General features: G+C 42.4%; 1 protein-coding gene across 2 annotated transcripts in view; it reads right to left on the bottom strand.

Annotated features, from left to right (window-relative positions):
- Positions 1 to 23,816, bottom strand: part of plekha5 (pleckstrin homology domain containing, family A member 5) — a 271,083-nt gene that overhangs the window by 41,519 nt on the left and 205,748 nt on the right. For both annotated transcript variants that reach the window (XM_084050252.1, XM_084050253.1), the window contains exons 11-17: positions 22,735 to 22,850; positions 19,738 to 20,001; positions 17,987 to 18,181; positions 15,999 to 16,841; positions 6,066 to 6,379; positions 4,374 to 4,609; positions 2,854 to 2,937 (exon numbers count right to left, since the gene is read on the bottom strand). In XM_084050252.1, the coding sequence (XP_083906378.1) occupies positions 2,854 to 2,937; positions 4,374 to 4,609; positions 6,066 to 6,379; positions 15,999 to 16,841; positions 17,987 to 18,181; positions 19,738 to 20,001; positions 22,735 to 22,850 (2,052 nt within the window). The remainder of the gene's footprint in view (positions 1 to 2,853; positions 2,938 to 4,373; positions 4,610 to 6,065; positions 6,380 to 15,998; positions 16,842 to 17,986; positions 18,182 to 19,737; positions 20,002 to 22,734; positions 22,851 to 23,816) is intronic.

Raw genomic sequence — 23,816 nt, 5'->3', positions numbered from 1 at the left:
TTATTTATTCGGCATTTGAGGCACGGACCACCGTTTTGACGAGATCTATAGCCTCTCAGACCCAAGACTTTAGAATGTTTTGTTATCGTTGGATACGATTTTGTCCACAACTCCATGCTGTGTTGATGTTGGTACCACCATTGGAGAGATAACGGTCACATTGTTCATTGTTAACATTGATTAAAATAACAATTCTTCTACATTCTCTAATTGTGTAGACTTCTTGTAAATTAAGTAATGCAGATGTTTAACAATAATGTAACTCTTGAGAGCGTAAAATGAAACCAAATGGACCCGTAAGGGTCCATTTGGTTTCATTTTACGCTCTCAAGAGTTAAAAATATATATAAGGGTCCATTTGGTTACCAACTGTCCATCATTTAACCGGGGACCACCTGGAAACCCCTCAAGGACCCCTGGTGGTCCCCGGACCACTGGTTGAGTAATCACTGTGCTAAACAATAGCAATACTAGTGGTTCCCAAAAAAATGAATATTTCAAGCATCGCCATGACTCTGAGAGTGTACGAATGGAACCAAATGGACCACGTACGGATCCATGTGGTTCCATTTGTACACTTTCAGAGTTACACACCTCTAAGGATCCATTTGGAAGCCCAGAGGGTCCCTTGACCTCACTTTGAGAACCACTACAATAATATGTATGCAATATTGTATGTATATGATTGAATTTGTGTTTATCAAAATGTATATTGCTATATTTTTTTAACACTTAATCTGCCAGAATTATTTCAGATTTTTTGCAGTTGTCTGCCAGAGATTTTTCATTGAAAAAAACAAAAGTACTCAGGAGCCGAGATACAGAATTTTTAAGTTTTAAGTTAACAAGGAAGTGGATAGGAGTCTAGATCTTCGAAAAATCATATCTCCTTGGCGTTTTTTTTTTTTTTTAAATAGAACGCATTTATGCGATCTTGGCGGCCAAGTGCGCTATTTAATAGATCGCATTTAAGCGTGATTGGCAGAAAATGAGTTAATACATAGGAATCAGACCGTTACCACATTGAGTGCCAAAACCGTATTAATACGGTTTTTAACACTTAATCTGCCAGAATTATTTCAGATTTTTTGCAGTTGTCTGCCAGAGATTTTTCATTGAAAAAACAAAAGTACTCAGGAGCCGAGATACAGAATTTTTAAGTTATTAATACGGTACCGTATTAATACGTTTTTTTATTAATACACCCGTGGAGTGCCAAATTTACAAAAAAACATATATATACGTTTTTTTAAATCTTTTTGTTTTTTTAGTTTATTTCCATGCGGGAGGGGCTAGAGCAGCTCTGGGATCACCCTAGGCGATTCTGAGAAGGAAGGGCCAGATGGATCACAGTGTCAAAAACATGGCTCCCCATCCGCTTCCGTTCTATTTCCTTCTCTAAAACGCCTATAACTCCGAAACTTTTTACGCTGGGGAAAACAACTCATTTTGTATCCGCGATTGCTCCGCCATTGTGACCCGCGTGAAAGATGTTATCGTTCCAGCCGTTAGCCAGGAACCATCGGCCAAAATGGAGGCATGCTTTTTTTTTCATGGATCGCTCGTCATGGAGTCTACAGCTTTAAACAGCACAATGGAGCTTAACGGTGAGATTACCGGCACCGAACGTATTCTGTTATTATAAAATTCTGGCACCCAATGTGTTAACTCATATACTGCCTAGAACGACTAAAACGACTTCTGTCCATAAGCCATGCCTGCCAAGAACGACTAAAACGACTTTTTAAAAAATTAAAAAAATTAAAAATATTTTTTTTTTTTTTTTTTTTTTTTTTTAGATTTTTTTTTTTTTTTTTTGACCCAAAGACCAAGGAGATATGATTTTTCGAAGATATAGACTCCCATCCACTTCCTTGTTAACTTAAAACTTAAAAATTCTTTATCTCGGCTCCTGAGTACTTTTTTTTTTCAATGAAAAATCTTGGCGGTGTTCAAACGGGCCAGAAATAATTCTGGCAGTGAATGAGTTAAGAGGGGAATCGTCAAGGAATCGGAATCGTTAAAAATCCTAAAGGATCCCAAACCCTTCTCACGTCAACAAACTATTGTTGGTCTCAGTATGTAGGACGCAGAAAAAGCAAAGCCAATTTCATTTGCGTTATGGTGTTCTGGAACGAGGACAAGGGAGCTAGCTGTTGACGACTAACGGTCTGCTGAGAGAAACGACGGCGACAGCAAATGGAACCGCTGATAAGAAAATGGAGAGAGCAATTATCTGACATAATCATTTGGAAAGAGATGTGTGGGGGTCTGCGTTTGTGTTTTATTTGTCTGTGAACAATGGAACCGAGTCCCGTCGTTTCATTAACCCATTGAGACCTGAAGTCGATTCTACATGTGTCCTAAATCTCAACAGTATTCTGAAAAACGTATGTTTCTATATCAGTGGTGATCAATCTTTTTCATGTCAAGGACCCCCAAAATTATATGTTTTTGGCCGCGGACCCCCATCAAAATATGTTGTTCCAGGGACCCCCCAGAAGCAAAGATTTGAGTTAAAAATGTTTGCTTTAAAAATATATATATTCAGAAGATTTGCACACATTTTCACGATTTTTCAAAAATTGCAGATCTACAAGCTCGTAGCGCGGCACTCGGTGCCGCGCTACGAGCTTGTATATCTGCTATTTTTGAATAGCCCAAAGTGTAAAATAATGCTTTTTAGCTCAAATCTAAAAATGACACAGTTCCAGGTCTCAATGGGTTAATATTCCCTTTGTTTGTATGATCTTCAAATTCTATTCGGCAAATAATTAGAATTGACTGAGCGTGAGAACTGACGAACGGAAGAGTTTACATTTAACAGAGTGGAGTTTTTTTCGAGTCACTTACTGTCTTGCCCTGCAGTGACTGTGGGGTGATTGTCTGTGGTGGGATGCCCGTTGGCATGGACCTGCGGTCAGGTGGGTATCCATACTGCAGGACAGAGATGGAACACAACACGCCTTCAGTTCACACGCTGATTGGATTTGATTTATTTAAACTGAACTCAATTCAGTCCAATCTAATTTGACCAATAGACCACCGAAGTCTGCTACCTGGTTCGCGGTTTTCCGACCCCGTTCTGAATCCCCATAGACGTCTTTAATATCGCGTCAAATAAGAACTGTGTTCCAAAAATAAACAAGTGACCCCGGCGGTTTGACTCTTATGGATATGAAGCATCAACTGACGGTGAGAAAACGATAATGTTACTTCCGCCGAATTAGTTACATTTTCGCCAGAAACAGACTGTATCAAATATGAGTGACTGACTATCATAAACGATACAGAACCTCCTCCCTGACAATATCGCCGAGACAGTTTGTTTATTTTTGGACCGCAATTCTTATATGAGACGATTCTATGATGACCCAATGTTATTCTCCATAGCGAAATTACTTTACGAACCTGGGGATGAACGAGTGACGTCAGGACTTCGGTAGCCTCGGAAACCCATGCCTTTTTTTTGTTTCAAAAGAAAAAAAGCCTGGGAGAACCTTGCAGGAACGCTGGTCTTAGGACCTTGTTATCTCCTAACCAATCAGAGTGCTCCAAACCCAGGGTTTGGCTCCGCCCTTCAAGACCATCGATTGGGCTCGTTCTTTCAGTCTAGGACTTCGGTGGTCTATTCCGTTCAGTTTCAAGCAAACTTTTAAACCACTTTTAATCTCTCACTCTCTCTCTCTCCCCCCCCCCCCCCTCTCTCTCTCTCTCTCTCTCTTTCATGTGCCTTGTGGACATATAAGTAGATAAACAGATCCAGGAGCATGTCCCTATGCGAGATGTGAGCCCTTTACTTCAGGGTGCCAAGTTTTATCGGTGTGAATTTGTGTACGAAAATGTTCCGACTCATTTCTTCCTCTGATCCAGAGAGAGAGAGAGCGAGAGAGAGAAAGTTTGAGGATGATCACAAGCCAAACAAATTACAGGTCCTTTGAGGGAGAGTGGAATTGGATCAGTTTGGATGAAAGGATACACAAGGATTTTAGTCCCAAAAGAAAAAAATCTGCATGTTTAGACATGGAAACAGAGATTCCAGCGGGCAGAGCATGACTGCGCACACTGACTCCAGTTTAGGGGTTTAAAAAAATCATTTTTGATAATCGATAAGTTAATAAAATAATCGATTAATAATTGATCTCCGTTTCTGGCATAAAAAGTCTCAAAAACCTACAAAAATAGCCGATCCACAAATTCACAACACGTCGCATAGCGGAACGGTTTGAGCTTGTACAACGACAATTGCCACTATTTCTGCATGACACCATTGTGTGTATAAAACAATGCTTAATTGTAAGAGCTTAATTGGTTATTTGATTAATAAAAAAAAGCAATACTTGATACTGTAGTTGCAGCCCTGCTCCGGTTACCTTTGCGATGTGCGTCCTGTGTCGGCGGTCTAGCGTGGCGTCGCCCCTGAAGACGGGCGAGGAGAGCTCGGAGTGGGTGCCGGGGTTGTGGGGCGGCTGCTGGCGTGGCGGCGAGAAGGTGCTGTAGAGCGCCAGCGAGCCGTGGGAGGGCGAGGTGGGGATGGAGTGGGCCACGGCGTGCTCCGATATGTTGCCCATGGTCTTGGTGCTGGGCAGAGTGCCGTAGTGGCCCGCGCCTGGGGATAACAACATGACGTGGACACTTACAGGTTTGGCCTCTAAGTCACTGGTTCTCAAACATTTTCCCCCATCTGACCCCCATCTGAAAATAATTTGCTCCAGTGACACCCATTACAGAAGATTTGTGTTACACATTTATTCCAAAATGTTCCAATTTCTTCCAGATTTTTCATTAGTGAATAGCCAAAGTAGAAAACGTGGTTAAAATTATTCATAAATGTTTTCCTAAATTTTGAGTAGACGATAATTTGTACCCCCTTTTTTATCGCTTTTTTATTCCTCCCCGCACACATTTCTGTGTGTTCACTGCTGTTGTATCCTACTGACTCACCTGCCAGTGAGGAGCCCCCACCGAGAGGACTACTCCCCGCTGATAGGTGCCGCCCCATCCCGTAGGAGTACGTGCAATGACCAATGTCACCCTCCCCGCCCGGCTTCCCTCCCCCGAACACGAGCCAATTGTGTTCCCACAGACGCCCGACAAAGCCAGATGCACCATGGTGGTGGGCAGGGACTTTACCACTGCGCCGCCCGAGCGCTTAAAGTGGTTAAATTGATTGTGATGCTATATTAACACATTTTGGTGGGGACCCCCTGGAACCCTTTTTAAGGATCCCTGGGGGTCCCCGGACCCCACAATTCTGATTCCACCAGTGATTCTCAACCTTTTTTTTAATTTGAAGGACCCTCAGTTTGAAATTCATTAATCCACAGACCCCCATTTGATAATTACACGTTACTTTGGACCCATAAGGGTCTTTTTAGTTCCATTTGTATTTCTATGAAGAACCCATGGGAGTCCCTTCACCCCGCGTTGAGGACCACTGCTCTAAGCTATGGAACATCTTAATGTCATAACGTCCTGCATAATGAAACACGAACATAACATCTTCCCAGGTAGCAGTGGTGGAAAGTAACTAAGTACATTTACTTAAGTACTGTACTTAAGTACAATTTTGAGGTATTTGTACTTTACTTGAGTATTTCCAATTTCCAAAATACGTTTACTTCTACTCCACTACATCTCAGAGGCAAATATTGTACTTTTACTCCACTACAATTATTTGCAAACTTTAGTTACTAGTTACTTTGCAGATATAAAGTATGATATAATGAAACACACATTAACCACTTTAGCACTATTTCATACCTAGGCTATTTGAAAATAGCCTATCTACAAGCTCACAACGCGTCGCATCGCGACGCGTTGTGAGCTTGTAGATCTGCTATTTTCAAATAGTTTAGTACTTTTACTTTTGGTACTTAAGTACATTTCTATGCCAATACCTTTGTACTTTTACACAATTCAATTTTGAATTCTGGACTTTTACTTGTAACAGAGTATTTCTATAATGCAGTATTGGTACTTTTACTTAAGTAAAGAATTTGAGTACTTTTTCCACCACTGCCAGGTAGGGACAGCTTAGTGTTCGTGCACCGAAGGCGTTGTACCTGAAGGGGGAGCCAGACTGTGCCTGGAGAAGGCCTGCCTCTGCTGCCACTCGTACAGCTGCCACATGGTGTCGTCTCTCATCGACCTCCTCTTCTCCTGCGCGCTGAGCGTGGACGAGTTGATGCCGCCGCCCGTGGTGATGGTGGAGGCGGGACGGAGGGCCCGGTCGTACACGGAGCCGGCCACGCTGCAGACGCTGTCCGGCCGCATCATGCTGTTCCTGGGCAGCGTGCGGTAGCCCTCGGGGTACCGAGGCACGATGCTGGGCCGGTGGCTGGGCATGTTCCTGGGCAAGGTCTGGTAGGACGTGATGCTGGCAGGCCAGGAGGGGGGGGGGATAGAGAGAGAGAGAGGAGAGTTTTTCATTGACTGAATGTTTTATCCGTGGTAGGACAGTAACTAAGAACATTTACTTGAGTAAAAATCGAAAAAAAATGTTTTCAATATTTTTTCAAAAATAGCAGATCTACAAGCTCATAGCGCGGCACTCGGTGCCGCGCTATGAGCTTGTATATCTGCTATTTTTTAATAGCCAAAGAAATCTAGAGTGACACAGATGCGTTCCAGGTCTTAATGGGTTAAAGAGAAATATTGTACTTTTGACTATTTTCACAAAATTTCTGAAAATGTACTTCGTAATTTGTACTTTTGAATACTTGAGTATTTACTTGAGTATAGACGTAGTCCAGCACTGTATTTTATTGACTTATTTTTAGAAGTACAGCAGTACAACGAGTACCAAAAATGGCACTACAAAGCCAGAGGCTTGTTTCCACTGTGGTAAACATTAAACATTAAACACTCAAACAACTGGAATAACAATAGTGCAACAAACAATGATCTAACAAGAATTAAAGAAAAAAAGAAAACTGTTCATGATAATAACAGAGAAAGGAGGTGTGGGGGGGGGGGGGGGGGGTACGACGACGTGTGGAGGATGCCACTCACAAGAGAGGAGAGGAGAGGAGAGGAGAGGAGAGGAGAGGAGAGGAGAGGAGAGGCAGTTAACTAAATGAATGAACCAAGGAACCAGTGGAGCAAAGCAGAGACGTTAACAATCTCTGAAAGACAAAGTCAAAGATACTGAATGAGTCAGTTTGTCAGCCTGACTGACTGACAAACTGACTCATTCAGTATCTTTGGCTGTTGAATGTCCTCTCTCCACTTTTTATCATCAAGAGACAAGTTCAGCATGTCAACCACTTGTCAAGGTGAATAGAACACTAGTAGAGTGTCGGCTTGCTCTCCGCAGCCAAGCAAGAGCGAACATCAACCACTATTTTGGGCATGTCGTTAGATTGCAAACATTTAAAAAAAATGTCTGATTTTTACACAAATTGTAAAAATAAATCCTGTTATTTCACATTTATAAATAAACTAAAAGCAGATCTACAAGCTTGTAGATCTGCTATATAATAATAATTATATATGTTTTAAAGATATTTTACTTTAATGATACAGTACAGTGGAGATTTGACAGGAACCCGGGACTCACTGTCAGGCTGCCCTAACAACTAGGCCAGTGATATTCAACTAATAATACGTAAGATTTATAGAGCGCTTTTCTAGATACTCAAAGTCGCTTTACAGAAGCAAGATAAAAACAACTGGTGGGTCAAATCCGGCCCCAGCTGAGATTTCTTGTGGCCCCTGGAACATATTCCAGGTTCCAATGTGAAAATGAATGTAACAAATTAATATTGGATTGTTGGTTGTACATAATGACGATTTTTAATGTTTTTCATAACCGTTAACTGAAGCTCGTTAATGGTTAAGCAACCATTAACCAATACAAATAAAATGTAGGCTATTGTTTAGAATGGAGGAACGTTTGAGACTCACTCAAGGTCCTAAATTAACATTCACAAGACTGAAAACAAAAATCAACAAAATGTTCATAGTTACCGTAAATGTTTAACCACAAACCGTTAACAAATGCACTGGTTGGTTAAAGGGTTCATTTATTATGCTATTATTTTATATATTTTTTGGTGCAAGGGTAGTTGTCAAGCAGCCATGTTACAAAGCTGCTTCATGATTTCTGCCCAATTCTGCCTTACACGTAAACTTTTTTGAAATAAACAGTGGTGGTGTATAAAGTATTTGAAAGCCATACTTGAGTAAAGGTACAGATTACTTGAAAGATATTTTATAATAGCGTAATGGGCTGACCCATTTGTATGGGTCAGCTCTCAACTGATGGTTCTTGAAACACTTCATAAGAGCTTGTGCTCTTATCAGCCGGCCCGGGTGCTAAAAACCTCTCCTCCATACGAACATGTAAACACTTCACCTGGCCAGCCTGCCTCCATCGCTCTTCTCACAAAGATGCTTCCATGCCAGGGACCCGTGCTGTGCATAGAACACACTGAAATATCTACTTCCTCTTTTCTTGATATCAAAATCCAAGCCTGTGCATTATTAAGAACTGGCACAGAAATGTGCCAGTCCTATCAAACGTCAAAAGGCATGAATGCAGTATGAAGCAGGCCCTAATAAGTTACCATAATGGACATACAGTAATATGACCATTATTGTGTCCTATAGCACACAACAAACGGCCATACGACCACAAACACGGTCTTTTGGCCCTCGACTTACAACTGTGGCCCCCTGCCTAATCTAGTTGAATACCCCTGCACTAGGCCACTAGGCACTCGGCGCCTCCCTGCTATATAAATCATTGTCAAAATGTGAATTATAAAACATTTGAATTGAAAAATTGTAGATCGGCTGTGTTTTTATATTTAACCCTGGCATCTCCATTTTGATCAAAATTGTTAAAAGTTGGTCACAAATATTTTTCAACATTTATCAAGATCTTGCAGATCGGCTACTTTTCAACAGCCAACGCATAAAACAGGGCTTAAGTGGTTAATCACTTAAACCCTCTATACTTAGTGAAACGAACCTTGCAACTGTAATTGGTCTGCTCTTGTTTCCTTCTACACCAAATCTTTTCGCCAGAGATAGCCGATCTACAAGCTCACAACGTGTCGCAACGCGACGCATTGAGAGCTCGTAAATCTGCTATCTCTGCCGAATGTTGCCCCCAGAATAGGGGGTTCTGGGGGCAGAATTGGGGTTCAAGTGGTCAAATGGTTAAATGACTATAATCAAACGTGGGGGGAGGTCTTTGTCATGTAAAACCAGCATGAACTTGGGGTGTCATGCAGCAGATGAGTGCCAACGAGGGCCAGCAAAGTGAAACAGTCTGAGGAGATATTTCAGCCTCATAAGCAGCACTTCACTGACTCATCTTTTCATTTTGAGCTTCGTTCTGGAGGAAGTTTCGTCTGCAGGCCCGCGGCCATAACAACCCAAGAATACTCATTAAGAGCTGCTAGCGCCCCGAGACTCCCGCTGAAAAATACCTGCACTCACTGCGACCCCCAGGATCAAAGCCCTGGCAAAGGATGAGGAATGGGAAATGGTTTAATTATCTGTATGTGTAGTGTGTAGTGTGTGTGTGTGTGTGTGTGTGTGTGTGTGTGTGTGTGTGTGTGTGTGTGTGTGTGTGTGTGTGTGCACGCGTGCGTGCGTGCGCATATGTGTATGCATGTTTCAAACAAAAGGAAACCAAATGCAAAACAGTATAATTATCGTGTGTGGGCCTGTTATACATCCTTGTGTGTGTGTGTGTGTGTGTGTGTGTGTGTGTGTGTGTGTGTGTGTGTGTGTGTGTGTGTGTGTGTGTGTGTGTGTGTGTGTGTGTGTGTGTGTGTGTGTGTGTGTGTGTGTGTGTGTGTCTGTGTGTGTGTGTGTGTGTGTGTGTGTGTGTGTGTGTGATAGAGATATAATATAATTATTCTTAAGCACAAACCCCTTCTGGTTAGACTGCACATTAATTAACGACTAGCGCCCTAATAGAATCTCATCAACAAATGGATGTGCTCACTCTATAGTGGGCCTGGGCAATATATTGATATTATATTGATATCATGAAATGAGACATGGATATTGTAATGACAAGTGTTGTGTTTTCCCCCTGGTTTTAATCACTTAATCTCTATATATAATTGCCACCATATCGACATTGAGGCACACCAACTAAAACTATGACGAGAAATGTTCGTCGACTACCTTTTCTTGTAACAAAAACAAAACAAAAACTAAGCAATGATGATTAGACAAAATATGTTGACAATTTCGACAGCAAATAAAAACGTGACTAAAATGTTAGGGAGGGACTACTGAAGAAGAGATCCAGTAGAACTAAGACAAGTCATTTAACCCATTGAGACCTGAAGCCGATTCTACATGTCTCCTAAATCTCAACAGTTTTCTGAAAAACCTATGTTTCTATATCAGTGGTGCTCAATCTTTTTCATGTCAAGGACCCCCAAAAGTATATGTATTTGGCCACGGACCCCCATCAAAAATTTTGTTCCAGGGACCCCCCAGAAGCAAAGATTTGAGTTAAAAATTTTCGCTTTAAAAATATATATATTCAAAGATTTGCACACATTTTCACAAATTTTCAAAAATAGCAGATCTACAAGCTCGTAGCGCGGGACTCGGTGCCGCGCTATGAGCTTGTATATCTGCTATTTTTGAATAGCCGAAAGTGTAAAATAATGCTTTTTAACTCAAATCTAAAAATGTCATGGTTCCAGGTCTTAATGGGTTAATGCTTGGTTGTGTGCGGGTGTTCGCCAAAATAGCCGATCTACAAGCTGAATGGATGTGCTCTGCTCATTCTATAGACTGTGTGCTATGACCTTACTAAGGCAGAGAAACATGGATCGTCATATAATACGTTTGTGTCACACTGGCACCCCAATCACCATCTATCATGCAGATGGAAGACATAGGACACTACATAACTCACTTCACCTGTGAGTTGTGCGGCAGGGAGAGAGAGAGAGAGAGAGAGAGAGAGAGAGAGAGAGAGAGAGAGAGAGAGAGAGAGAGAGAGAGAGAAGGGAGGGACTGTGTGAAAATGTGTGTATAATTTAGATGTGTGTGAATGTGTCAAGGTTGCAAAGGGGAATTAACCCATTGAGACCTGAAGCCGATTCTACATGTCTCCTAAATCTCAACAGTTTTCTGAAAAAAACGTATGTTTCTGTATCAGTGGTGCTCAATCTTTTTCATGTCAAGGACCCCCAAAATGATATGTATTTGGCCGCGGACCCCCATCAAAATATTTTGTTCTAGGGACCCCCAGAGGCAAAGATTTGAGTTAAAAATGTTCGCTTTAAAAATATATATATTCAAAGATTTGCACACATTTTCACAAATTTTCGAAAATAGCAGATCTACAAGCTCGTAGCGCGGCACTCGGTGCGCGCTATGAGCTTGTATATCTGCTATTTTTGAATAGCCCAAAGTGTAAAATAATGCTTTTTAGCTCAAATCTAAAAATGACACAGTTCCAGGTCTTAATGGGTTAAAATGCATAAGGCTACAGACTCATGACTGCAGGCTTAAAATAGACCCACGCTAATAGAAACCACTGCATTACACCAACTCAACAGGATAGTACTTTGCTTTTTTTTTGGATTAATATTATTATCCAAGTCCAAAAGGTAATCTATGCCAGTTTGCAGACGGTAAATTGAAATTGAAAAGTGTGCTACTCTGAGTGCAAAAACATCCCCGCCAGGCCGGGTTGGGGTGCAGCCGCAGGACACGAGGAAGCTGCGGGGGAAATAGACACGACAGACGGTGCAACTGCTCGCGTCTGTGGCGCCCCCCTATGGGCAGAAGGGATTATTTGTGTCATTTCTTGTCAAAAGGGGAAACCTCGTGCAAACCATGGATGCCGATCGCAATCCAAACGGAATGGAATTTGAAAAATAATATCTATCTATCTTGATCACATATAACTTCAGATCATTTGTACAGATTTCCCACAAGCTCACTGTGAGCTTGTAAGCATAAAGATAATTCCTTTTAACAGGTCGTTCATGAAAGTCCTTGCGGTCTTGTTTCCAATGAGAACCTGTGAGCAATTAGGGGTTAAGAGTCTTGCTCAGGGACAAATTTCATTTCATCGACACATATGCTGGCCTGGCCTGGAATCGAACCTGGGGCAACCAGGGCCTAGGGCAACCACTCAGCTATGGCTGCCCCCTACATTGTAGTTTTGCTATATTCCAAAGATATTTGGTGTAGAGGGAAAAAAGGAGGGGGGCCTAGTATAGACCCCTGGGGGACTCGGGTCAATTAACACTATAGGATTTAGATGGTTAACCACTTTTATACTAAAAGCATTTATACTTCAATGACTGTCACATCGCAACGCATTGTGAGCCTGTAGATCTAGTATTCCTGCTGAATATTCACCTATTACTACATGGCCGGTTTTAAGTGGTTAAATGCCAAACATGGATGCAAACAAAATAAAGTCAAAACAGAAAAGGGAAAGGATGCTAAAGAGTTGCATCAGTTACTGAGCTTTTATGTGTTTTGAAGTTAAAAGAATGGGCTAGTAACCGTCAATAGTAAAAAACAAGGCAATGTTTTATTGTCTAAACTTTAGACAACAGAGAATATAAAGTAGACACACACACACACACACACACACACACACACACACACACACACACACACACACACACACACACACACACACACACACACACACACACACACACACACACACACACACACACAGAGAGAGAGAATGGGCTGCCTGCGTCTAGCGGCGTGGCAACAGTCTATAAATAATAAATAACGTGACTGTTCTTCAGTAGCTCGAACGAGACGCTAGCGATAAAAATCAGCCACATGGCAAACACAGCCACATTCCCCGCATTGTACCCGGCCACTGATAAAGATGACAAATGCAGTTTCGGGTTTAGCGTTCGGTTCACATGCTCTGCACTCATTAAAGGCTCGCTCCCATGACTTATTCATGTCGACAGCACGGCGAGAGAGAGAGAGAGAGAGAGAGAGAGAGAGAGAGAGATGGGGACAGAGAGAGCAGAGAGGTGGAGAGAGTACATGGCCACGCCGCCCCCCCACTCAGTGGTTCCCAACCTTTTCTGGATCAGGGCCCACTTTTTTTTTGTAGATCAGGGCAGTGGCGTGCACAGACATTTTGAGGGGCAGGTGCTCAAGTAAATGAGCCAAAAATAGCAGATCTACAAGCCCACAACGCCTCGCGCTGCGAGGCGTTGTGGGCTTGTAGATCGGCTATTTTTGGCTAAAGCTCGGCTATTTTTGGCTAAAGCTCACAACGCCTCGCGTTGCGAGGCGTTGTGAGCTTGTAGATCGGCTATTTTCAAAATGTTTGTCTCTTTCTTATATTATTTGACAATCTGGCCAATGTTTTATACTAGTTTATTGATTACTTTTGTTGTTGCTTTTTTAGGTACTAAAAGGCTCTTAAAAGCGCTCAAATTGTCACTTCACTATCATCTGGGGACCCCCCCAAAATCATGTGGGGAGTGGACCCCCCTGGGGGTTCCGACCCAGAGGTTGGGAAGCACTGCTCTAAACGACATCATTGCTCCCGACGCTGATACAAATCTGCGGCGACAGAGCGTTTTCTGCTCTGTCAGAGCTGTAGGAGAGAGGGGGAGATAGGGAGAGGAGAGAGTAAGAGAGATGGAGGGGGAGTAGGACGGCAATTAGGAGAAGCGTGAACCAGGGTGAGATGGTGAGTGATGAAAGACAGAAGACAGAAGACCCCTAGATCTTCTAATCTAGGGGTCACATGAACGCTTGCCCTGCCTGTAGTAGTGGAATTAGGTGAAAGTTGTTGTTATTACGTATGAGGGGATAAGGAGATTCGGGCATTTGGCTGCTTTTTAAGATTTTGGTGCTAAAATGTACATGTAGGCCTATTGAGGTTGCAGCACGGTCAGACCAGCGATATAGAGACACACAAAGCGGGACGTTGCCTCCTGTAGTTCCAAACATTGGAACTTCCTCATTGAGATAGATAGTAGAACTAGCGTTGTCACTCTCCTAGTTATATCAGGCTGAGTCAGACTCCTGTCACCTTCTATATACAGAGACTGTTTGTACAATGTACTGTTTGTAATGAAGAGACTGTTTGAAAAGAGCTTCAAACAGCAGGGATAGGGGGTAAAAAAAAGTAAGTGTAACAGAATAAAAGTGGTGAATGTACTTCAATCACCATAAGGTATGCTCCTACAAGCACAATTAACAGAACAAAGTTAAACAGAAGGTCCCACGTTGCTTGGCAAGGTGCCTCGTTTTCTTCACCAAACAGAGTTCTAGCGCAGGTTCAGGCAGGAACATGAAGTCAGCTGACTGTCAGCAGATCTCCCTGAGCACCAACTACACACACATTCACTTAACAGAGCAGACTGCCTAAAGCTGCAATCCGTTTGATTTGTTTATTATACTTTTTTTGTTCATGTTAGGCACTGATAGTATGGTTATGGTTAACCATGTATGCCTAACCGTAACTAAAGTTATTGCGTTTAATCCATTGAGACCTGAAGCCGATTCTACATGTCTCCTAAATCTCAACAGTTTTCTGAAAATCGTATGTTTCTATATCAGTGGTGCTCAATCTTTTTCATGTCAAGGACCCCCAAAATTATATGTATTTGGCCGAGGACCCCCATCAAAATATTTTGTTCCAGGAACCCACCAGAAGCAAAGATTTGAGTTAAAATGTTCACTTTAAAAACATATATATTCAAAGATTTGCACACATTTTCACGATTTTTCAAAAATAGCAGATCTACAAGCTTGTAGCGCGGCACTCGGTGCCGCGCTACAAGCTTGTATATCTGCTATTTTTGAATAGCCTAAAGTGTAAAATAATGCTTTTTAGCTCAAATCTAAAAATGACACAGTTCCAGGTCGTTAATGGGTTAAGGTTAGGCATTGTGTATGTGTGTGAACAAACATTATCCGATCAAATTGCTGGTATAGCTATGGGGTGTGATCGGAATGGAAGTTAATTGGGGATAAAACAAAATGACACGACAAAGGCCAACACACACATTAGCCAAATGCCAACACTCAAACCTACTGTACATACTTTCATCCTCCACTTACGTCGCCTCCGGCGAGGAGTCGAGGAGGTGAGACAAGGACGGAGGAATTGATCGGCGTCACTTTAAGAAATCGGAACACTCCACACTCGGTCGGCGTCATTTTGAAGCGACAGCAATTACTTATGACGTGTCACACAGCTGGCTTCTTCGTGAAAATGCGTGCAAATCTTTGAATATATGTATTTTTTAAGCGAACATTTGTAACTCAAATCTTTGCTTCTGGGGGGGTCCCTGGAACAAAATATTTTGAGATGGGGGTCCACGGCCAAATCCATATCATTTTGGGTGGTCCTTGACATGAAAAAGTTTGAGCACCTCTGATATAGAAACATTAGCATTTCGGATTTTGAAGACATTTTTGTAGAATGGGCCTGAGGTCTTAACACATCAACCGCCAAGAACGTAGTCCTACGGTCCGTTAAATCCAACTGTTAAGCGCCGAGACCGTAGTGCTACGGTCCGGGTGCTTTTTCCTTTTTTTCAATTTTTTTTTTTTTTTCAATTTTCTAGGGGGACCATTTTCAGTGTAACACCACCGGAAGTCGACCGGAAGTGCGATCCCGTTTTTTGTTTCCCGTCGGCCTCCATTCTAAGTAGCACACTAAAACCCTTCTAAAACCTGTGTAGTTTTTCCTCCTCGCATTTCCCATGTTAACATAAACGGTCAGAACTCAAACATGGCGGCTCCGTTTGACACGTGGTCTGAACTAATAGACACAGGGACATGTGCACGTTGTTTACAAACAGTCCATCGCACATTCTAAAGGATTTTAACGGGGCCTATGGCGACTTGAAAAAAACAAAAAACAACAATATAACCTTGGCACTGGTGAGTACATTATGAGATTAGCCCTTGGCGGTGGATGTGTTAACACACAGGAGGACGGAGGAGGCGAGCAGCAGACAGAAACGTGACTCCTGTCATTTGGGACTAAACGGTCTTACCTCCTGGCGTCCTCGTCCGGTCCTCGCGTCCTATGCGTGCGGACCCAGTGCTCCAGCTGCTGCATGGAGTTTGTCCGGGACAGCCCTCTGGACTCCTGGCTCTCCTGGGCCGGAGGAGCCTGGGCCTTTCCCGACGCTCTCCCCAGGGTGCCTTCCATCTCCCCCCCGGCGGGGCAGGTGCACTCCGCCGCAGCCGGAGCCTGCTCCCCCGATCCGGTACTAGCCCCGGCCCCGGAGCCGCCGCCGTTCACCTGCTGCGGCGGGGCCTTGTTGTGCAGGGCGAGGCTGGCCGCCTGCCCTTGGCGAGAAGCCGTGACGGCGGCCGCGATGGCGGCGGCCTGGGCCGGCTGCAGCTTGATGCTGTTTATCTTTGTCAGAGTCCTCTCCGAGCTCGGGTCCCTCTGGAAGCCGTACTTGTCCCCGTCGCAGAGCGCGGCGTACTTGTCCCCCTCTCTGAGCGTGGCGTACTTGTCCCCCTCTCTGAGCGTGGCGTACTTGTCCCCCTCTCTGAGCGTGGCGTACTTGCCGCCCTCCCGCAGCGTGCTGTACTTCTTCACCTCCTTCACGGTGCCGTATTTGTCCACCACGTGTATGGCGCCGTACTTGCACTCGCCCTCCCTCAGCGTGCCGTACCTGCTGTCCGTTTCCCTCAGCGACAGCTGCCTCTTCACCTCCTTCTGCGGCGCGTACTTCTGCTGCTCGTCTTTCGGGAGCGCGTGTCTGTCGCCCACCTTCTGCAGCGCGTACTTCTCGCCGTCCTTCGTCAGCAGGTACTTCTCCGCGTCCTTCTGCGGCGCGTACTTCTCCTCGGGCGCCGGCGGGGCCGTGTACTGGTCCTTGGGGCTGTCGCCAAACACCAAATGTCACTTGACGATTAGTTGTCAAACAAATAATTGCGATTGACGATTTAAAGGAGTAGTTCACCCCAAAATATACATATTTTCTATCAATTACTCACCCCATGAAGCATTGAATTCATGGAGATTTATTTGGTTTTTCGCAACAATAATTTGATGACCGGCGGTCTCTCGGGTAGGAGACTCAAAGAGTCTCCATTGTGTCTCCTACCGGATACATTAGCATCTTTCTACCGGTAATCAAATTATTGGTTAGGAATGCGACAAAAACAAAAAAAGCTCCATGAATTCAATGCTTCGTGGGGTGTGTAATTGATAGTTCAACAAGTCGTATTTTGGGTGAACTACTCCTTTAATTGTGTTTTTATTTTGCATTGAACATTGGAACATATGAATAAAAAGGACATTTCTGTTTGCCTTTTGGGCTTTGTAAACAAAACTGGGCAGATATGATATATGACTTAAAGGACAACTTTGTTTTTTTACAACCAAGGTTTATGTTTTAGCTTGTAATTAAAGTAAATAAAAGATGAGTGTTATTTTTTTTAAATTTACTGCTTTCTATAGTTTTAGCAATTTTCACGATCTTTTTTACAGTGGGCGGGGGCATTCTGTCCGGTGGCTAAATATGTCTTTTTTTTACACAATAACCCTGCGTTTTCTTTATTATTATTTACAGTAGCTCCTCTAGCCCCCAATAACTCACATCTGGCCATCAAAGACCACAGGACCTTTTTTATTGTGTAAAAAATACATATTTAGCCACCGGACAGAATGCCCCCACCCACTGTAAAAAAGATGGTGAAAATTGCTAAAACTATAGAAAGCAGTAAATGAAAAAAAAATAACACTCATCTTTTATTTACTTTAATTACAAGCTAAAATATAAACCGTGGTTGTAAAAAAACAAAGTTGTCCTTTAAATATATAAAGAAATATTGGCATATGTAATAATTGTATACTTTCAAAATATATTACAAATAGTTGAAATAGACGATCAACGCCCTCCGCTGTTTTCTTGAACTTTTTTTCAACAGGGAAACGATTACGACGCGAAAACAATTGCGATTATCTCCAAACAACTGCGATCGGGGCGAATCGTGTAGTTATTGTGACGGCCGGGCTCCTTACTTGTCGTCGGACGCCTTCTGTGCGGCGGCGTACTTCTCCAGGTCCCGGTGGATGGCGTACACCTCGCTGTCCTTGATCAGCGCGTAGCGGTCGCCGTCACGCCGCAGCGCGTACTTCTCGCCATCCTTGTGCAGCAGGTAGCGATCGCCGTCCTTCTGCAGCGTGTAGCTCACACCGTCCTTCCTCAGCGAGTACCTATGTATCCGTGTCAAAAGTTTGATTTAGTTTGAGTAAATGTAGTCTTTTTGAATAAAAGCCAATTTTTGTCACCTACAGTGGTGGAAAAAAAGTATTCAAATGTTTTACTTGAGTAAAACTGTAAAAGCATCAATATTGCAATGTAGAATTACTCTGTTACAAGTAAAAGTCCGGAATTCAAAATTTACTTAGAATAGCAGATTTTAAAAAATAGCAGATCTACAAGCTCACAACGCGTCGCGATGCGACGCGTTGTGAGCTTGTAGATCGGCTATTTTCAAATAGCCTAGGTATAAAATAGAGCTAAGGTGGTTAATGTATGTTTTATAATGTAATCATTTATATGTGTATATGTATAATAATATGTTTTCAAATAATTGTAGTGGAGTAAAAGTACAACATTTTCCTCTCAGATGTAGTGGAGTAGAAGTAAAAGTATAGACAATTGGAAATACTCCAGTAAAGTAAAAGTGCCCCAAAACTGTACTTAAGTACAGTGCTTGAGTAAATGTACTTAGCTACTTTACACCTGAAATGTTTCTAGTTTTTTGTGGACTAAATATCATAGGAGTTTAGTCCATTAAATCTACAAAGATTGTACAGGTTTATTCAAGTGTAATGCATTGTTTTAAATGATTCTCAAAAGTAAATTATTCTTTTTAGTACATATTTGTTTCAATTTGAGGACAGTAAAACTTACACTCATTCAGCATGTACTTTTAATTTAGGAACTAAGATAAGCAACTCTGAGTCATTATCTTCTCTAATCAGTTTTCAACAGGTTTTAGTGGGTGTTTTTCTTTTATAAAATAGAATAACTTTAGCTTAGCTTATGCTTTGTTTTGAATAAAAGTCGGAATGACTTCCGACTTGACAAAATTGTCAATATATTTCGTCATAGTTTGAGGTATTTTTTACTTTACTGGAGTATTTATAATTTTCTGCACTTTTACTTCTACTCCACTAACATCTCAGAGGCAAATATTGTACTTTTACTCCACTACAATTATTTGAAAACTTTATTTTTATTGTTATTACAAAACATACATTAACCACTTCAACCCTATATACATTTCGGCCATTTGAAAATAGCCGATCTACAAGCTCACAATGCGTCGCTTGTAGATCAGCTATTTTCAAAAGTTTTTTTAGACATTTTATACATTTGAAAACTTGTGAAACGGGACCTTCTGCATAACGAGCACTTTTCGACTTTTTACTTGTAACTTCTACATTGCAGTATTGATACTTTTCCTCAAGTAAAAAATGTGAGTACTTTTTTCCACCACTGGTTTCTATCCCATTAATACCTGGAACGCATCTGTGTCACTTTAGATTTCTTTTGCTATTCAAAAATATCAGATATACAAGCTCATAGCGCGGCACCGAGTGCCGCTCTATGAGCTTGTAGATCTGATATTTTTGAAAAATCGTGAAAAAAAAATATTTCGATTTTTTTTTAAAAAAACTGTTAGGATTTAGAAAATTCTTAGAAGCGGCCTCAGGTCTTAAAGGGTTAACTAGTTTTCGTCAGTGAAATGAACACCGAGTACCTGTCGCCGTCCCGCTGTAGCGTGTAGTACTCCCGTTCCCGCTGCTGCTGCTGCTGCTGCTGTCCGTTGTGCTTCTCCGCCGCGGCGGCGTCCTTGTGCAGGGCCCGGCGCTCGTCGGCGCGCGACAGCGAGTGTTGCCGCGTGCAGGGCTCGGCGCGGTTCCGCTCGTTGTTCTGGATCTCGGGACGCGTCAGCGAGCGGTGGTGGTTCAGCAGGTTGTTCAGCTCCTGCGGCGTCCGCTGGTCCACTTTCAACTTGTCCAGTCTGGACGGAGAGAGAGAGAGAGAGACGGAAACAGACGTTTGGAGAGAGGAAATTGACGGACAGAAATATAAATTATATCAGGGGTCTTCAACGTTTTCAGGCCAAGGACCCCCTAGGTGAGAGAGAGATGAAGCAGGGACCCCCTCTATATTGTATAAAAATTGTGTTTCAGATTTTTGTTGACTTGGTCTGCTCTTTTTTCCCTCTACACCAAACACCTCTTTGCCAAAAAATAGCCGATCTACAAGCTCACAACGGCGTTGTGAGCTTGTAGATCTGCTATTTTTTGGCTAAAGTTCTCCTCAGAAATGGGATGCTAGGGTTCAAGTGGTTAAGGTAAAAAAAAAAATCCTATCACACAAAGATTTGGCGGACCCCCTGTAGTAACTCTAAGGACCCCCTAGGGGTCCCGGACCCCCTGTTGAAGACCCCTGAATTATATCGTCTCTGTCAGGTGGAAACCTCCAAATGTCCAAAAACCTCGAAATGTCAAAAAAAAAACACACAAAAAGTTAGAATATGGAGATGGGAGGTTTCTGCCCGACAACAACGATATGGGTGTGTGTGTGTGGGGTAGGGTATAATTAACCCATTGAGACCTGAAGCCGATTCTACATGTCTCCTAAATCTCAACAGTTTTCTGAAAAACGTATGTTTCTATATCAGTGGTGCTCAATCTTTTTCATGTCAAGGACCCCAAAAAATTATATGTATTTGGCCGCGGACCCCCATCAAAATATGTTGTTCCAGGGACCCCCAGAAGCAAAGATTTGAGTTCAAAATGTTCGCTTTAGAAATCTATATATTTAAAGATTTGCACACATTTTCACGATTTTTCAAAAATAGCAGATCTACAAGCTCATAGCGCGGCACTCGGTGCCGCGCTATGAGCTTGTATATCTGCTATTTTTGAATAGCCAAAGTGTAAAATAATGCTTTTTAGCTCAAATCTAAAAGTGACACAGTTCCAGGTCTTAATGGGTTAAGAGAAGAAAGGATAAAGGTGGTGATAGCCGGCATAACACGGCATTGCACTACTGACGTGAAATAGGTGCAGTGGGGCCTTAAAGAATGTCAATACATGTCATTGTCAGCCTCAGCCATATTATCTTACATAAACATAGACCATTGACTGAGTTCTGGCTTTAACATTTTTATGTCGTTTTCATTTTCTCCAAAGCCATTGAAACGTTACCGAAACTTACCTGAACAATTGAAGGTCGAATCAATGTCTGCTAAACAGACGTTTGCATTTCGTTTTTGGTAAAAACAATCAATGGTTTCTCGAGGGCCTATTTTCCGCTAGACTTCTCAAATCAATCTGAGCTTTGAAATGGATTAAAACGCGAGAATAGCGTGACTTTGACAAAAAAACAACCACACAATGACATTTAATGTGTTTTTGGATTACCTACATCTCAAACAAGTTTCGAGCCTTTGCAAGTTGATTCTCAGACATTGTCACGCTCCCCATGATTTTTGGATAAAGGTGCTATACAGCAGTGAGTCTCAAACCTTTTTTATTTTATTTCAAGGACCGCCATAAGTAAAATGATCAAATGGGGGTTACAGTAGGCTCTATTCACAGCAGCCATATTGTGAAGACATTCACAGGTGTTACAAATGATACTAATGAAGGCTCTGTTCCATTTAGTGTAGCACAGTGGTTTCCACGACCCCCATAACTCTGAGAGTGTGCAAATGGAACCAAATGGACCCTTACGGGTCCATTTGGTTCCATTTGTACACTCTCAGAGTTACACACCTGCAAGGGGCCATTTGGAAGCCCATGAGGGTCCCTGGACCCCAACTGTAGATATGCACAATATCAGCACCCTGACTCTGTTTGACCAGAATGGAACAGAGCCTTCATTAGTATCATTGGTAACACCTGTGAATGTCTTCATAATATGGCTGCTGTGAATAGAGCCTGTTACAGACCTGTAAAGGTACATTTGGAACCCCCTCAAGGAACCCTGAGGGTCCCTGGACCCCACTTTGAGAATCACTGCTATACAGTAGGCCTATAAGTACCATTTACTTTCGAGAGAATAATAAACAAAAACAAAATCTAACAGTACAGCCATTAACATGGAAGTGGTCTATGTTCATGAATGATATACAGTTTATGGCTAAAGCTTCATGAATTAACATTGTATAATACTTTCTGTACTGTATGTCAGGGGTTCCCTAGACTGAAAGAACGAGCCCAATCGATGGTCTTGAAGGGCGGAGCCAAACCCAGGCGCTGGATTCCAGCGCCTGGGTTTGGAGCACTCTGATTGGTTAGGAGATAACAAGGTCCTAAGACCAGCGTTCCTGCAAGGTTCTCCCAGGCTTTTTTTCTTTTGAAACAAAAAAAAAAGGCATGGGTTTCCGAGGCTAGGGGTTCCCAGACTTTTTAGCTCGAGACCCCGAAGAGAAACGTGTCTTCCTGGGACACAAACTAGTGAAAATAGCCAATCTACAAGCTCACAGTGCGTCACAATGCGACACATTGGGAGCTTGTAGATCTGCTATTCTCTCCACTTCTTACAAGTATTTTTGTTAATGTATGTATGTAGAGTATGTGTATTTTTCCCCATAAAACGTGATCTGTTAATTATTTTTTGAAAATGTTGTGAAATAATAATAATAAGATTTTCTTTTTTTAATTGTAGGAAACCAAAAAAGGGCTAAAATGTGTTTGGGAAACACTTGCTGAGTGTGAAGTGTCCCCGCTGTGGTTCTGACCTTCTGATTGGCTCAGTGTGGACGAGGGCGGCGTCTGTCATGACCTTCATCCAGGCCTCCATGTCTTTGGCTGTGTCCGTGCAGAAATAGTAGGTCCGCATGTTGGGGTGAGTGGCCTGCAGCAACACACACACACACACACACACACACACACACACACACACACACACACACACACACACACACACACACACACACACACACACACACACACACACACACACACACACACACACACACACACACACACACACACCATTAAGACCTGAGGCCCATTCTACAAATGCCTTGCTAATTTCTAAACATTTTCGATATTTTTCAAAAATGTTCAAAAATAGCAGATGTACAAGCTTGCAGCACGGCACGAAGGGGCGCACTGTGAGCTTGTATATGTATATTTTTTGAGAACCTCTGTTCTAAACCAATGTTCTAAATCTGAGTTTTCTGAAAAACGTATGATGCTACATATCTAGCTAAAATCTAAAATGACACAGATGCTTTACCGGCTTTAAAGGGTTAAACCCTCTATTCTTAGTAAAACGGACCCGAGTTTCAACTGTACTTGGACCACTGTTCTTCAGTCTACAACAAATCTATTCGGCAAAAGTAGCCGATCAACAAGCTCACACCGCGTTGCAACACGAAAATTACCGATATACTTGTAGATCAGCTATTTTCATAAAGACAAACTATGAAATAGGGTTTAATTGTTTAATGTATGTTTTGTAATAATCTAAATTGACAAAGTAACTTGCAACTAAAGTTTTCAAATCATTGTAGTGGAGGAAAACGTTTAATTTGACCTCTGAGATGTAGTGTAGTTCAAAGTATAAAGTATTGAAAATATAAATAGGCTACTCAAGTAAAGTAAAATACCTAAAATTTGTACTGCACTTGAGAAAGTGTACTTAGTTACTTTCCACCACTGACTATAACACACTGTGTGTGCGTGCCTGTGTGCGTGCGTGCGTGTGTGTGTGTGCCGCGTGCATGTGTGCGTGCGTGCCTGTGGCTATGAATTTAAAGTGTTCTCATGTTTATGAATAAGACAAACATAGTGAGAGACAGAGACGGAGAATGAA

The sequence above is a fragment of the Gymnoscopelus microlampas genome, assembly GCF_963454915.1.
Source record: "Gymnoscopelus microlampas genome assembly, chromosome: 23".
Lineage (NCBI taxonomy): Eukaryota > Metazoa > Chordata > Actinopteri > Myctophiformes > Myctophidae > Gymnoscopelus > Gymnoscopelus microlampas.
The sequence above is the reverse complement of the archived record's forward strand: the minus strand, read 5'-3'. Positions and strand labels throughout refer to the sequence as shown.